The 15,973-nt window shown below is 39.7% G+C and overlaps 1 protein-coding gene across 1 annotated transcript in view; it reads left to right on the plus strand.

The window, feature by feature from the left end:
- Positions 1 to 15,973, plus strand: part of GUCA1C (guanylate cyclase activator 1C) — a 40,281-nt gene continuing 24,308 nt past the window's right edge. The window contains exon 1 of the mRNA XM_077820909.1: positions 1 to 192. Within this exon, the coding sequence (XP_077677035.1) occupies positions 1 to 192 (192 nt within the window). The remainder of the gene's footprint in view (positions 193 to 15,973) is intronic.

Below are 15,973 nucleotides of genomic sequence, written 5' to 3' on the forward strand. Positions count from 1 at the left end.
ATGGGTGCCAGTGCATCAGCGGATGATATTAACGCCATGGAAATCCATCACTGGTACACAAAATTTATGAAGGAGTGCCCATCTGGACAGCTTTGTCTTCATGAATTTAAACATGTTCTAGGTCTGCAAGGTCTTACTCAAGATGCAAACAAGTACGTTGAACAAGTATTTCACACTTTTGACATGAATAAGGTAAGGCTTTCCACTTAACTACCTAGCTTGGTTAAAGCTGTGTAACTTGCTGCATCGAATGGTATAGCTCAATGTTCTGGTCACACTGGTTATTTAGACCTGTGGTTCAGAGATAGCAAGAAACTCCATGTGGGTATATTTAAGTAGCCAGAAGCTAACCCTGAACTTTCATGAGAGTTTGCCTTTTTGAAAAATGTCTGTGTACAATCCTTATAGTACTTTCTGAATCAAATCTAGTCACTGAAGACTGAATTTCTAAGTCTGTTTTTAGAGTGTGTTAGACAGTGGAGATTTTTTCCCCATAAATCTACTTGAAAAAGAGTAATTGTTTGTCTCCGTCCACATATGTCAGAGCTTATGAAGAACTATTAAATATGCTGTTCATTGAATGAAACATTTCTTCACGATGCTGAGTGTGTTGTAAGTTTTAGTTTGAAATGAATCAAATGGGCCTTCTCCAGAGATGGCTCCAGCTGCCCTTAAGGACTTTTATTTTTTCCCCAACTCCTCAATGTTTGATATTGCAGTGTGGTTGTACAGCAAATGTTACCTGCATCACTGCCTGCTGCTCTTGTTAATTCTGTGCTTCATACAGGTTCCCTCTTATCATAGGATCCACATCCAAAAGAGCTCACCTTCTTAATTTTCTCCTGGGTCTAGGAAGCACCTTGAAATATTGCCTAACCCTACTCCCACTGAAGTCACTCGGGTTTTGGCCGTTGACTGAAATGAGAGCAGGCTTGGGCTCCAACTAGCAACTTCACATAATGAATTCAAAGGCACTCTTCAGTAGAAAGATTCAGTGGGCTCATCCATGTTCACACACCCCTGGAAAAAGCATTCGGACATTCTCTTTCTGTCCCAGTGAACCCAGTGAGGTTGTAATGACTGCTTTACTAGTAAAGCAAAATGCATTAGTGCTTCGTATCAGGGATTCCAGCAGGGATTACATTTGGTGATCCAAGGTCCAGACAAGGAGCATTAATCCCATCTTGGTTTAAACTTTAGAAAATCCCTTTCTCTAACATACTTTATTATGAATATAAGTTAAATTTAGTGTAAGAGCATTTTTAAAATAATAGAGATTTGGGGTGTTTGTGCATGTGATGTGTGTGATGTTACATTGCGCCTAATGGCCCAGGGATTACTAGAGAGCTAATGCTAAGTTTTAGCTAGTCATGTGATAAAATCGTATACTGGTAACATTAATATTAATTTGCTTTAACAGTTGTTTAGGTTTTTTTAATATTGAGAAATTACTGTGCTTTAATCTATGTTTATGTATTCTGAGTACTGCTGGTTGCTATAACACAAGACTCTGGGGTATATAATAGAATATTTTGCTTTGTCACAAATGAACTAAGTAGTATGGACATTTGCTATTTATATTACGTTCATTTGTCATTGGAGGTCGCTAGACAACTACATGGAGGGACTGACTGGTAATTGGTTAATCAGAATCAACTAATTCAAGGAGTGTAGCAGTACGGTTGGCCAGCTAGCAAACTCTGAATCCATTAAAATGAAATCTGATTTGAAGGAAAGATACCAATTTTTTTCTCTCTTAATCACTTACAAATAATGTGCTAATGGTTACACTTCAAATATAGCTTTAACAACATTTTAGAAACTCTTTTTAGCTGCTACAGAATTTCTTGGCCATATGTTAGTTTTCTCCAAGAACTTCTCTCAACTCCCCTATATGTAATCTATGGTTCACAGAGCCAGATATCTAAGTGCTGTTAATTTTAATTCAGAAATTTTATTTTAGACCAATATTTTGATAATGGTCTAGTATTTTATGGGTGCCTCAGCAAATCAGGGCCTCATAAAACATCTGAGGTTAGATTTCCAGAAACCAAGGATGGGACCTGAATATTTCCTGGGAATCAGAGTCTTTAAGGTGTCAAGTTGAGCACCCACAAATGGAAGCACCCAGAATTGCTCGTCACTTGCCAAAACGTTGGCCTAGATATTTGAAAATGTCTGCTGTTTTGATACAGACTTATACATTATGATATCTGCAAGATTATTTTCTGATGTCTAATGCACTGACTTCTCTGATTTCTATTGGGATTTATCCCTTATATTTATCAGGTTGAACATAGCATAAAATTCTTCCACCTCATGCATACATTTAAAATGTTATCTATTAAACTATGGTCCTGCATTACTGAAATTTCTAGTTTTGGCAGCCAACTAAAAAAGGTGGCTCAAAGTTTTGGAAATATGCATCCTCCAGAAATTATTTATTGATCTTAGTAAGTATACAGATCTTTGTAGAAATATTTTTAAAAAACTTCATTAATCTAGAAAAGGAAAACTGTTATCAAAATAGTATCTAACCATATCTTTATGAGTTAAATTCTACATTAGAGAAAAAAAACATGCTTCTCATTTCATCTGGTTAGGGAACCTTCCCCATTTCAGAGAAGTTAGACAACTCGTCTGTTTTAAAATTTCATAAAATCCACCATAAAGCTACTTGTCCCAGACTTTTAACTTAATGTTAAATTATGGATTTGAACTGATGCTGCTTTCCCATTCTGCAAGATATTGGGATGTTGTATAATGCTCATCTGTAGGCTTTTGTAATCTAAAAGACGAGAGTCTTTCTCCTAGGAGGGTTGTCACAGCAGCAGATGTGGGAAAAGTTATTGAAAGGGCAAGAAACTGGTTAGCACCTGTAATATTTTTCTCTTAAAATCAGGGGTATGCTTAAGACTTACATTCTATACCTTTTACAGCCAATACATATAAATAGGGTGGCATCTACCTTAAGATAAAAGACTTTTATCCTTTCCCTTTGCTTGCTCTTTTTGTAGAATTTTTGGCTGAAAAAAACTGAACATCTGTTACAATCGAGTGAATGAACTGGTGTGTTTTACTCAAAGCAGGATGGAATAGAGATATTCTACAGAAGATAGACTACATTTTATCTCTTTAAATAAATACATATATTTAGGGTTACAGAATCTATGTATATTACCTGATCTCTGAACAAGGAGTTAACTACAGCTCAGTTTCCCTCCCTTTTAGTTCAGGGGAGGGATTGAGAGTTGACTGCTTCGAATATGGAGAGAGGGTCTGTGGCAACTCAGGGCCCCATGCTTGGCGGTCATGGAAGTTCTCAACTTGAGGTTCAACCCATTTCTGTTTTGCTCTGATGTGAAATATATAACTTCCTTGTGGTAAAATATGTTATCTGCTGAGCCAGGCTTGCAGTCTGGTATCAGGAGATAAACTTAATTTAGACAAAACAAATTATGTGTTAGCAGTTGAGGCATTCTACAGTGAGGTGTGCTGGGTTTTTATGGCCTGGTTCAGATTTTCTCAGTAGCTCTATAATCACTGTGTACTTGATCATCCAGAATGTATTGGCAACTTGTGACAAAAGTAATAACTTAGCAATGCAGTAATTCATGAGAGAAGCAGACAACTGTAGCTGCCAAAGAGAGAGAGAGAGAGAGAGATAGTACAGTAAGTGCCTTCTGCCTGTGAAGAGTATATCAAAGTAAAGCCTGTGAAAGTGAAAATACTTGAAATGAAAATAAGCTCATAGCAAAAATTCTCTCACTAAGGGCAAATTCAGTCAGATAAGTCTCGGGAAAATACACCCTCAAAGAAAAGGAGTGCTTTTACCCTGAAATATTTACAACCAGGTGAAGGTGCTTAAACTTCACCTTGTACTAAAAACCTTTTCATGTGGTGCAAAGGCAAGAAGACTTCAACCTTGATATTTAACCTTCATAGCTGAAGAGAATATCCATTTTTTATCTCCAGTGGCACAAATATGCCTCTCTTAGCAAGTGAAGGCCACATCCTCAGCGATGTGAATAACTATAACTCCATTTATTTCAAAAGAGCTAAGCCAATTTATATCTGCTCAGGATTTGGCCCAAAATGTTGAAAGGAGAATTTATAACTCCGTTTGTAGACAGCAGGGGTTGTCTTGTATGTATTGTCACTGATACATAAGCGCTAGAATAGTGTCTTTGATCAAGAAGCGATGTGTTGTAAACTTCCTTAAAGTTCTAAGTAGCAAAATGGTATAGTATAAAAATACTGCCATACACAATGTTTTGTGTTTGGAATTTCTTCAAAGCATAGAGGAAAAAGTCAAAGAAGTTCCACTTACAGTTTTTATAGTTTAAGGGTAACATCTGTCTACTGCACTAACTCTTTTCAGTCTTCTGTGGGTCATATTTGAGCAGTTTATATAGAATATCAAAGAACTACGTTTGCTTTATCTAAAGGTAAGGGTATTTTAAAGACACAACTTCACTGTCACACAGGTTTTGAAGATATCTGATGAGATGATAAAGCAGACTGTTTGAATTTATATTCTCAAGTTACAGTAATGCATATAATTCCATTGTAAGGATTTTTTAGCCATTTTTGACATTAACTAAAACCAGTATATGACCGATTTTTTTTTCAGATTATTGAAGAAGTTTAAAAATCTATAAGGCTTTATTTTGAGATTTTTATATATTTCTTTTCAGAGAGGGTATAATAAAGCAGAGTTTCTTCAATTTTATTGGTGTAGTCCATATCTTAATAGTGTGATTGTATCAGGAATATCTTCTCTCCTTTACAATAAAATACAAAGGCCAAAAATTTGAAATTGATAGAATGAACACATATACCAAACCCAATGTGCCTGTGAAACTCATTGCAACCAGAAATAGTTCAGCCAAGGGATTACAAATATTCAAAAAAGGCTTGGGCCTTTACACAGATTCATAGATATTAAGGTCAGAAGGGACCATTATGATCATCTAGTCTGACCTCCTGCACAAGGCAGGCCCAGAATCTCACCCACCCTCTCCTGCGATAAACCTCTCACCGATGTCTGAGCTATTGAAGTCCGCAAACCATGGTTTAAAGACTTCAAGGAGCAGAGAATCCTCCAGCAAGTGACCCATGCCCCATGCTACAGAGGAAGGCGAAAAAACTCTAGGGCCTCTTCCAATCTGCCCTGGAGGAAAATTCCTTCCCGACCCCAAATATGGCGGTCAGCTGAACCTTGAGCATGTGGGCAAGATTCACCAGCCAGATACCCAGGAAAGAATTCTCTGTAGTAACTCAGATCCCACCCCATCTAACATCCCATCACAGGCCATTGGGCCTATTTACCATGAATAGTTAAAAATCAATTAATTGCCAAAATCATGTTATCCCATCATACCATCTCCTCCATAAACTTATCGAGTTTAATCTTAAAGCCAGATAGGTCTTTTGCCCCCACTGCTTCCCTTGGAAGGCTATTCCAGAACTTCACTCCTCTGATGGTTAGAAACCTTAGTCTAATTTCAAGTCTAAAGTTCCCGATGGCCAGTTTATATCCATTTGTTCTTGTGTCCACATTGGTACTGAGCTTAAATAATTCCTCTCCCTCTCTGGTATTTATCCCTCTGATATATTTATAGAGAGCAATCATATCTCCCCTCACCCTCTTTTGGTTAGGCTAAACAAGCCAAGCTCCTTGAGTCTCCTTTCATAAGACAGGTTTTCCATTCCTCGGATCATCCTAGTAGCCCTTCTCTGTACCTGTTCCAGTTTGAATTCATCCTTCTTAAACATGGGAGATCAGAACTGCACACAGTATTCCAGGTGAGGTCTCACCAGTGCCTTGTATAAGTGTACTAAAACCTCCTTACCTCTACTGGAAATACCTCGCCTGATGCATCCCAAGGCTGCATAGTAAGAAGATCCTGAATTATAATAGGAATTTCTAAAAGTTTGGCATGTTAAGGTATTTCATAGTAACCAGAAAATGGGCTGCCAATTTCTATGAAAAAGAATTGAAATTTTTTGGGGGGAGGGGGTGCGGGGTGGGGAGTTCACCCTGAAACAGAATGAAAATCCAAAAACTCAAATAACTTCATGGAAGTGGAAATCTGCAATATTTCATTTTGGAAACACCAAAACATTGGTGTGAAAGTTTTTTGGTATTTCTGAAACCCTGCCCACCCTGTACCGGCAAGTGCCTCCTTCCCCCTCCCCAGGGTAACAGCGGCAGCCAGGGCCTCTGGCAGCGGTTTAAGGGCCCTGAGTGGTAACAGCGGCCGGAGCCCTGGGCCCTTTAAATCGTCCCTGGAGCCCCGCAGCCACTTCCCCAGGACTCTGGCAGCAAGGTTCCGGGGACGGGGCTCCAGCCGCCACTACCGCCCCGGGCCCTTTAAATCGTCCCCGGAGCCTGCCGGAGCCCTGGGGAAGTGGCAGTGGGGCTCCGGGGATGATTTAAAGGGCCCAGGGCTCAGCCGCCGCTACCGCCCCAGGCCCTTTAAATCGCTGTCCTGGCCCCACCGCTACCCCAGGGCTCCGGCAGTGGGGCTCTGGCAGCAAATTAAAGGGCCGGGGGCTCCAGCCACTGATGGGAGCCGCAGGCCCTTTAAATTGTGCCTGGGGAAGCCGATCCACCCCAGTATGGCGCACCGGCTCTTACTGGTATGCCGTACCGGGGCGTACCGGCTTACTTTCACCTCTGACTGTATGGTAGAGCATCTTCTTGCTATCCAGAGATGAGAAATTAAGCCTAGTTTTTCACCAACTAGCCCCCTTTTATCCCAAGTCCTGAAATCCAGGGACAGTCTGAATCTAGTGACTTCAAACAGGGAAGAAATTCTTAAATGTATAAGGGTTATGTGAGTTAGGTACCTTTCCAAATACTTTCTAAAGCCAAGTCCACACACCATACAATCACAATGTGTTTGCTTTCTGGAGTTTTGTTTGACTAACAAAAAATGAACCAAGTTCAACTCAAGTCTTTTCCCGGTGATTAGCTGATCCAAAGGATCCTACTTCATCACTGTTCAGCGCACGCTCCAGGTCCTCTTTATATCTCCCTTCTGTCGAGATGGATTAACAAGCCTCCTACCTGCCTTGGTTGGCAGAAACCTCTTAATTCTTTCTCAGCAGAATAAACACCTGCTCTCAGGGGGATATTCTAAGGAGAAAGCTGCCAGCCGTCTATAGGTCATTTGTGAACGCTCTTAAAGAAACATCTTGAGGCTTTGTAGCTCTCTGAATAGTTTCATAGGTCTTCAAGAGTATCTAGATTCATTGCTGTTCAGGTTACTTTTCTCACAAGCTGCACAGCAGTTAAATTTCCAATTCAATCACAGGTTAAAAGTTGCAGGTCCACAGTTCTAGTCAATGCCCATAATTCATTAACTTGCATTATTAAAATGTTAGCATTTAATGCACTTCTGGACAGCGTGACTGACTTTCACTGATGAAATAGCTTGCGGCCCTGTAGATTTAAGGACACTCAGCGCCTCGTGGAAGTTGGTCAGCCCCTTGCAACATCGGAGCCTTAACTCTCAGCATTGTACAGCTCACGCTCTTTTTTTTTTTCCCCCTTCTTAATCTAAAGCATATACAAAAGATTGCAGTGCCCTTAAAGGTCTGCAGTGATGGAGATGCCCAGAGTCTGCAGCTCAGGAAATTGGTGTTTACAATCTTATCGCTTACTGTTCAGCAGAATGAGAAGAAAAAAAAGCAATCGGCAGAAAGTGCATCTTCTTGTGCTCTCATTCTCGGTCTATTACTGCAGCCAGGAAAGAAACTCTACTCTTGGGCTATAGAGTATTTTCGGAGGAGACCTAAAACTGATACCCTAATGACTTGAGGTTATTAAAGATCCCCGGGCCTGTACTTCTGCATAGAGTACTTATAAGTGGTATTCTGGCTCAATTTTAAGGTCAGGTGATGAATTCTGCCTCCTGAACAACTCCCCTAGTTTTCTACCCGAAGAGTTGTTATACACTGTTACTGTGCCCTGTTACAAAGCTGCCATATTTTACAATAGAGGTGGCTACATCTCCGTAGTGGATGACGTGATCTGTGTACAGTTTGCATTTGGGGTGCAGATTGCTTCGGCATTTTTTCAGGAAGATAAGTACCACAGCCTTCTAAGTATTACATTGGTTCTAGTATTGAACATTAGCCTGCCATTGTTAAACCTGTCTTTCTTTAATTGGTTTCTTTTCTAGGAAAAGCTACATTTGTAAACCAAGGAAAGGGTCTTTGGGAGAACAATCATGTGATTGTTCACAAGCTTGTCCCTCCCAGTGTGTTTTGTTAGGCACACTAACATTACAGCTCTGCGGAAAGTATCTGACCTTTGTGTTATGAATTTGGAGAGTTTCCTATTTTAGGGTAAGAATCTAGAGAACAGGTCCAGTTATAAGTCTACATTATCTGAAGAAAGAGCTTCAGGCTACTGGAGTAGAGCTAATTGGCCGTCACAAGGGCCAACCCTAGTGATGGGCGATCCGGATGGCTGCCCTGACACCAATATTTGGAGTCACCAAATTGTTGCATTCTGAGGTGTCAAATCCGTGGAGGGTAGGGTGGAGGATTGGGGATTTTTTTGTATGTTTTGCAATTCCAAGACCTAGTAAGAAGGGTTGCTATGCACTATAAACTCCTCAACATTTTGCAGAGCATTGAGTCTAGCAAGGTGCCACTCCCCATTAATGAAGTCATCTTAAAACTTGTCAAGGTGGTCTGGCATACCCCAGCCTCATGCACCCCCCACTCCAAAGAGGACAGGAAAGAAATAGTTTGTGCCAGTGTAGGGAACAGAATTTTTATTCACACTTCTCGCCAAACACTTTTTTGTCCAAGCAGTCACTGAAAGAAGCAGGCAACATCAGCTCAGATCCACCCCTTCCAATCAGAAATATAGCTGGCAAAATCATAGCTGGAGACCAGATCAGTTCACCTGTATGTTAGTTTTGCTCCAAATAGGCATTAGCCTTATAAAAATGTATTTAGTGTTTAGACTCTATGAAATGCTTCTAAGTTGCCGCATGCATCAATCTCACTTGCAATGCCAGTATTCCATGCTATAAGAAAATGCCTCAGTTTCGCTTTATAACTTTGAAAATGTTTGCTCTAAACTTGTGAACCCTGGCATGGGAATTTTCCCCCCACTCATCCAGAAGAATGATCAAAATCAGAAGGAACTTTGCAATACAAATACTTGATTAACAGATCTTGAGTAGGAGTAGAGAGGTTTTAGCACTGCTGGAACAATGTGTCCAGTTCTGGTGCCCACAATTTAAGAAGGATGTTGATAAATGGCAGAGGGTTCAGAGAAAAGAGACATGAGAATGGTTAAAGGATTAGAAAACCTGCCTCATAGCGATAGACTCAAGGTGCTCAATATGTTTAGTTTAACAAAGCGATGGTTACGGGGTGACTTGATTACAGTTTATAAGTATCTCTGTGAGGAACAAATATTTGATAATGAGCTCTTCAGTCTAGCAGGGAAAGGTGCAACATGATCCAATAGCTGGAAGTGGAAGCTAGTCAAATTCAGACTGGAAACAAGATGTAATTTTTTAACTGAGAGTAATTAGCGATTGGAACAATTTACTGAGGGTCAGGGTCGATTCCCATCTCTGGCAATTTTTAAATCAAGATTGGATTATTTTTTAAAGATTTTGTTCTGTGAATTTGGGGAAGTTTAATGGTCTGTGTTACACAGGAGGTCAGACTAGATGAGCACAATGGTCCATTGTGGCCTTGGAATCTGTGAATCTATTAATCTTTAGCTGTCACCACTGATCCAGCAATTTCTAATGCTCGTTTTAGGGCCACATCAGCCTCTGGTGATGGCAGTTTTTGGATTGCTTCATTTTGTTTATCATAGAATCATAGAATCATAGAATATCAGGGTTGGAAGGGACCTCAGGAGGTCATCTAGTCCAACCCCCTGCTCAAAAGCAGGACCCATCCCCAATTAAATCATCCCAGCCAGGGCTTTGTCAAGCCTGACCTTAAAAACCTCTAAGGAAGGAGATTCCACCACCTCCCTAGGTAACGCATTCCAGTGTTTCACCACCCTCCTAGTGAAAAAGTTTTTCCTAATATCCAACCTAAACCTCCCCCACTGCAACTTGAGACCATTACTCCTCATTCTGTCATCTGCTACCACTGAGAACAGTCTAGAGCCATCCTCTTTGGAACCCCCTCTCAGGTAGTTGAAAGCAGCTATCAAATCCCTCCTCATTCTTCTCTTCCGCAGACTAAACAATCCCAGTTCCCTCAGCCTCTCCTCATAAGTCATGTGTTCCAGTCCCCTAATCATTTTTGTTGCCCTTCACTGGACTCTTTCCAATTTATCCACATCCTTCTTGTACACAACCTGATTTCAACCTGATCATACACAACCTGATTTCAACCTGATCATTATTTAAACTTTCTCAAAACTGGCAGTGTTCTCTTATACTTCCTTAATCCAGCCACACAGTCAGGAGTTAATTTTTTAAATTATTTTGTATTTTTTTCCTGTGTATAAAAGCAGTAATGTGCTATCACCAGTGGCGTTGGGGATAAGTGATTTTTGTAGAATTGCTTCAGTCTCAGTGAATGCTTTATGGGTTTAATAGAAACTGTTAAACTACAGAAAATTATAAATTTTATCCCCCATTGCATTCCATAAAACCACGACCTTTTCCCATCAGTTATACTATCAGCTATTGTATACTGTTGCAGTCTCTCCATAGGGGTGGGACAGTCCTTTATTGAACTACAAAATCCATTTTCCCCATATATTTCAGCTGCTGTTTCCAGGCTTTTTAGCTATTGCTAAGTAAATGAAATACCATTCCAGTACAATTTAATATATGTTTCGGGTTCCCTTTAAACGATGTAGCACTTTTTGTGTATGTCCTATACAAAGCTGTATATGCAAGTTATGATGGAGGTAACATACAAGCACCACTGTATGTCTGAGACCTGGAATAAAACCAGGGCAGAGCTTTGGATTTATTTAAATCCATCAGTGTTAGAAGACTAAAAGTCAAAGAAATTGGGTTCTGAGCACTATTCAGGAAGCACATCAGGAGGGAGTCCAACAGAACTTTGGTTTAGAAAAGGCTCCACTCACCCACAGCTTTGATGTCTGAGCTCTTCCTCGCATCACGCGTGCCCATTAATTCCTGACCTTTTCCTTCTTAGTTACAATATGCACTGTAGCCATTAGTTACAACCATTTAGGGATTAGACTTTTGTGTGTCATTAATAGTTACCATACAGTTTAAAGACAACCAGTTTGAGGGTATGCTAACATATTTTTGCGAGAAGTTGCCTTAGCTATCAGTGGAAAAAACCTACTGGATAGAATCACATCCTTGGGAGTTTGAAGAAACAATCTTTTAAGTATCCCTATTAGCTTTGACTTAAACATATTACAAAACCTTTCTGGTTTAAAACTCTGTATTGAAGGTAATCTCACTTAAGTTATATTTTTAACTGGCTTGTATTATCTCTGTTTCATAAGATGTTTACATTAGCTCTTTAGGGGCAAGGCTTGTGTTTGAATTCTAGTTGGGTGCAAGCCACTGAAGTTGAGAAACGTGTGTATGAAGTTTCTGATATTAAAAATTTGACTTTTTTTTTGTTTCATGAAAAAAACAGATCTTGCTCTCCCATAGCCGTGTTGTTTGCATGGTAAAGCAGTAATAAAAGCTTTTGTATCAATAAATTAAGCAGATTTTATACAAAAAATCTAGAGGGAGAAGAGAAATATATAGGAGCAACACTGACCATCATCTTTCTTACTGCAGCTGGCAATAACACCACCATTCACTCTCATATTTAAAATAGAGAGAGACAAAGTGTATGTCTGTGTATCTATATACACACAATCTCTGCTAGGCTGAGACACAAACCAACAAAAATCATTCCTCCCCCACCCTCCACTCCCCCCCTCGAATCAGTTTATTGTGCCCAAGTGATGCTACATAAACTTATCTTGTATGTAAAGTAACTCACATCTTTGGTCTGCAACACTTGGTTATTACAAGGCAGCTTATTAGTAAATTATGAATTGTCAGTTTTGAAGGGACTGGTTACATTGTTTCAGCCCCATGTTCAAAGGATCCTTAACATTTAGTTCATCTTTATAGAAAATCCTGTGGAATGCAATAGAAATTAAACCAGTCTATGTTCTACAAATATTTAATTGGATTCTATAGTAACTACTCTAATAACCTATAAACTCGATTAAAGATTTCCATAGATTTCAACTTCCTAAAGAATTGTATAATCAGATTTTTCTATTACACTCTTCAGGATGGTTTAAAAAAAACTATCTCAATCTGTAACAGACTTCCCCATAACAGCAGGTACAGACCTAAGCTTTAGAAGATTTCTTTGTAATCGTATTGTATAATGGTTTGGCTAAGCACACTCTGGCTGGTTATATCATTGTACTGTCAGCTAGGTCCCCAGGCTCCAGAGGCAAATATGCTTTCTGGTGAACTTTAGCTATTTTCTTGTTAAGGTGAGAAAAATAACCTAGAATTCATCTTATAACACACACACACAACCTTCCTGGCATATTCTAGATATCTTTTTTTAAAATGTGGTAAACATCTTGTGCATCTGTTGTGACTTTGTTCAGTGTTTGGAGATGTCTGTTACCTGTCTCAAAAACAAGTTGTGTTACCCTTTGATTATGCAAAAAGAAAAGGAGGACTTGTGGCACCTTAGAGACTAATCAATTTATTTGAGCATAAGCTTTCATGAGCTACAGCTCACTTCATCAGAAGCTGTAGCTCACGAAAGCTTATGCTCAAATAAATTGGTTAGTCTCTAAGGTGCCACAAGTACTCCTTTTCTTTTTGCCAATACAGACTAACACGGCTGCTACTCTGAAACTTTTGATTATTGTAAGTCTACTAGAAATTTTGCTGGTGACTTTTCACATTGCAGCAATGTTTCTCTGTTGAGAAGAGCGAAGTATTGATGTTCTCTTAAATAAATCGCTTTTTGATCAAGTCCCTCAGTGTATGTACTTCTAATCTGTTCATTTCTAGGTGTATCTAGGGCTGCATGTCTGCTGAAAGTTATGAATATTATCATAAAAGTCCAGGAACTGAGATTTAACATTGTCACATATGAAACTGTGGAATCTTCCAGCGTCACTACTTCTGAGAAGTTGTGGGAACAGTCCATTATGAATGATCATGTGGCTGTGTTCCCAACATCAGTGAGGACTCCCAAGGGCATGGGTTCTTTCCACTGAGCTTCTCTGTATCTCAGGAAGTCTCTTCACTTGCTTCCTCTTTCATCTGTGGCCAGAATGATTTCTCTGACTTTCTGCTGTAATCATTTGAAGGCACTTTGCATTTATCCTTTCCACACCTGACTTCTTGTTCCTGTGGTTTTTCAATACTAGTGCTCCCAAAGTCATAAGCAGCTCTTTTATACTATTAAAATGCAGGTGAGAAGGGTTAACTTCTCCATCCATTAATTGTAGCTTGTAGTATTGCTTGAAACATGTCATCTTTGGTTATTTCTCCTTCCATTTCATACCGTATTCCTGATGATCTAACACATGATGTTTTTTCCATAGTCTCACATTATTAGTGTGTGTGCCAGATAATCTGGTAGCATGTGCCCTGGAGATAACATTGCCCACTTTGCCCCCGACTTTTGAGCACCTTAACTTGGCACAATGAAGGGGTGGCATAATGGTGGAACCCCTTCCCTGTTTGCATGATGAGGGGTGACTAGGCCAAATATGAATGGCGTTGCGACCCTGTGCCCAGGTTGTAGCACCATTCTCTCAGAATTGGCCAGGTTGCTCCTTCCTGGTGCACGGGGTTGCAACACCACTCAAATTTGGCCTGTCGGGGTTGCTTCTGCCCCCCCCCCCACATTATCCTCCCCATACATACTTCTTGCAATCCTTCTGGTGCCAATGCCTGGTTGTGTCATCAAACAAAGCATGCACTCTTGACAGCACATCTGTTGTTAATGGGTGATGTCCTGGCTGGGACCAGGGTGCATGTTCAGCACTGAAAATCAGGCCCTTTTCAAATGTCAAATTGGGCACCTACAAATGGATTACTCTGTTTGTTAATCTGAGCCTGAATTTCCTTTATCTTCAGGTGTCTGTATGTTCAAAATCATCTGACTTGTAAAATAGTGAAATGTATTCCCTGTGTGACCAATTTCTCTCAATTTCTTTCAATTATTAGAAATCGACTCTTGGATTTATTCAGGTTAAGGTTGCTGCTTCTTGCAATTTCCAGTACTTTCTGCAGTTAATATTCAAGAGCAGTGCTCTTCTACATCCAACTATCAATATACACTTTCACTCCCAAGATCCAGTGCTCAATGTATTCTAAAAGGCAATGTCAAGAAGGCAGTAATTGTCAAAATGCATTGAAAAAACAAGTTTTGCTGCTTTGTGTCCCAGAAAAAGTTGTTTTGTCAAGACATCCAGTTTCTGGAAGGAAAGAAAAAAACAGCTCCTGTCTTCTCCATAAGTTGTTTGTTTTTTGTGGAAAAAGTGGAAATCTTCCTTTTTTAATCCCTGTTTTCGTGTTCAGCTCCTGAAACTCAACACAAAGTTTGTTTCCATCTTCGTAGCAATAAAGGGAGTGATCAGATTCAGATTGTGGGCTGTTCTGTTCTATTATTAATTATTTGTAAATTTATATAACAATATTTCCTAGAAGGCTCAACCAAGATTGGACCCCATTTATTTAGGCACTGTAAAAATGAAAGCTGGTCCAATTTTATTTATATATATTGTGTGTGTGTGTGTGTGTGTGTGTGAGAGAGAGAGATTTTTGGTATTGAGAAATGTGGTTTTGACGACAAGCATTTTGCGGGGAAAAATTTCTAATGTTTCCATTTTTAATTTCAAAACAAAGTTTTACCAATTCAGAGTTGGTTGAAAATTATCATTTTGAAAATGTGCAAACATCCCAGTTTTTTTTAACTTTTCCCAATTTTTTTCACTGGGAAACAGGTTTTTTAAAAAGTGAAAGGAAATAAGTGGGGAAAGTGTGTGTGTTTTTACTTTACCCCTTACCTTATTCCAGGAAAACCCTTTTTTATCATGCTTTTCACTACCAAAATGAAATGGGACAATGTCAAATGTAATGAAAAATCTTTCATTTTTTTGTAATTTTTTCCAATATAGTCTTTGTGTATTGTCACTTGCACTGTTGGAGCTCCCTAAGGCAGGCATTTTTGCCCAAGTTTCACTTCATGGCAATGTGTAAGTACTAAAAATTTGCCTGACTGACTGCACCACCATTCTAAAAATAAATTCTGAGCACCACAACACAGTTGCTCTTTTTTCTCCCATCTGGGGAACAAAATCATATTTGTTAGAATTGTCAAGCTTTAAATCTACTCCCACTCAAAACTCTAGAGTATGATTCCCACTCATCCCTAGAGAACCACCCTGCCTTTGTCAAGCATGCTTCACTCCTTCCAGTCTAAGTGAGAGTGGTTCAGTGCTTTCTTTTGACTATGGTGGCTCAGTGTAACTCAGGGACTCCCTTGGCGCAAGTGGCAGAGGACATGGGGTGCACAGGGTTTTACAGGGACCTGGGGTTGGATATCTGCATAATAGTTCATGGAAGGGTGGCATGTGAGGGTCACTACAGAGAGCCAGTTGCTCCCTGGTTGCCACAATAATTGTGAAATGTATGTATGGGTAGTATTTAAGAAACTATGTATCTATACTGAAATCTGTATATTTTTAAGGTCCGGGAGTTAAGGCAAGTCACTGAGAGGTGACATACCTCGGACATGTTTCTTTCAGGCAAGAGGTAACAGACACCTATCTCCCTGTCAGGCCTCTTGTGTATTGGTTATTTTATTCCACACACTATTTGCCTAGTTAGCCAAGGACTAAATAAGAGATTGTGAAATTGATAAAAGAGGAAATCTACAGAATGGGAAAAAAAAAAAAAGCAGGGAGCGGAGTCCCCTGTTTATGAATAAAGACCAAGGA

Source organism: Eretmochelys imbricata, chromosome 1 (assembly GCF_965152235.1).
Source record: "Eretmochelys imbricata isolate rEreImb1 chromosome 1, rEreImb1.hap1, whole genome shotgun sequence".
Taxonomy (NCBI): domain Eukaryota; kingdom Metazoa; phylum Chordata; order Testudines; family Cheloniidae; genus Eretmochelys; species Eretmochelys imbricata.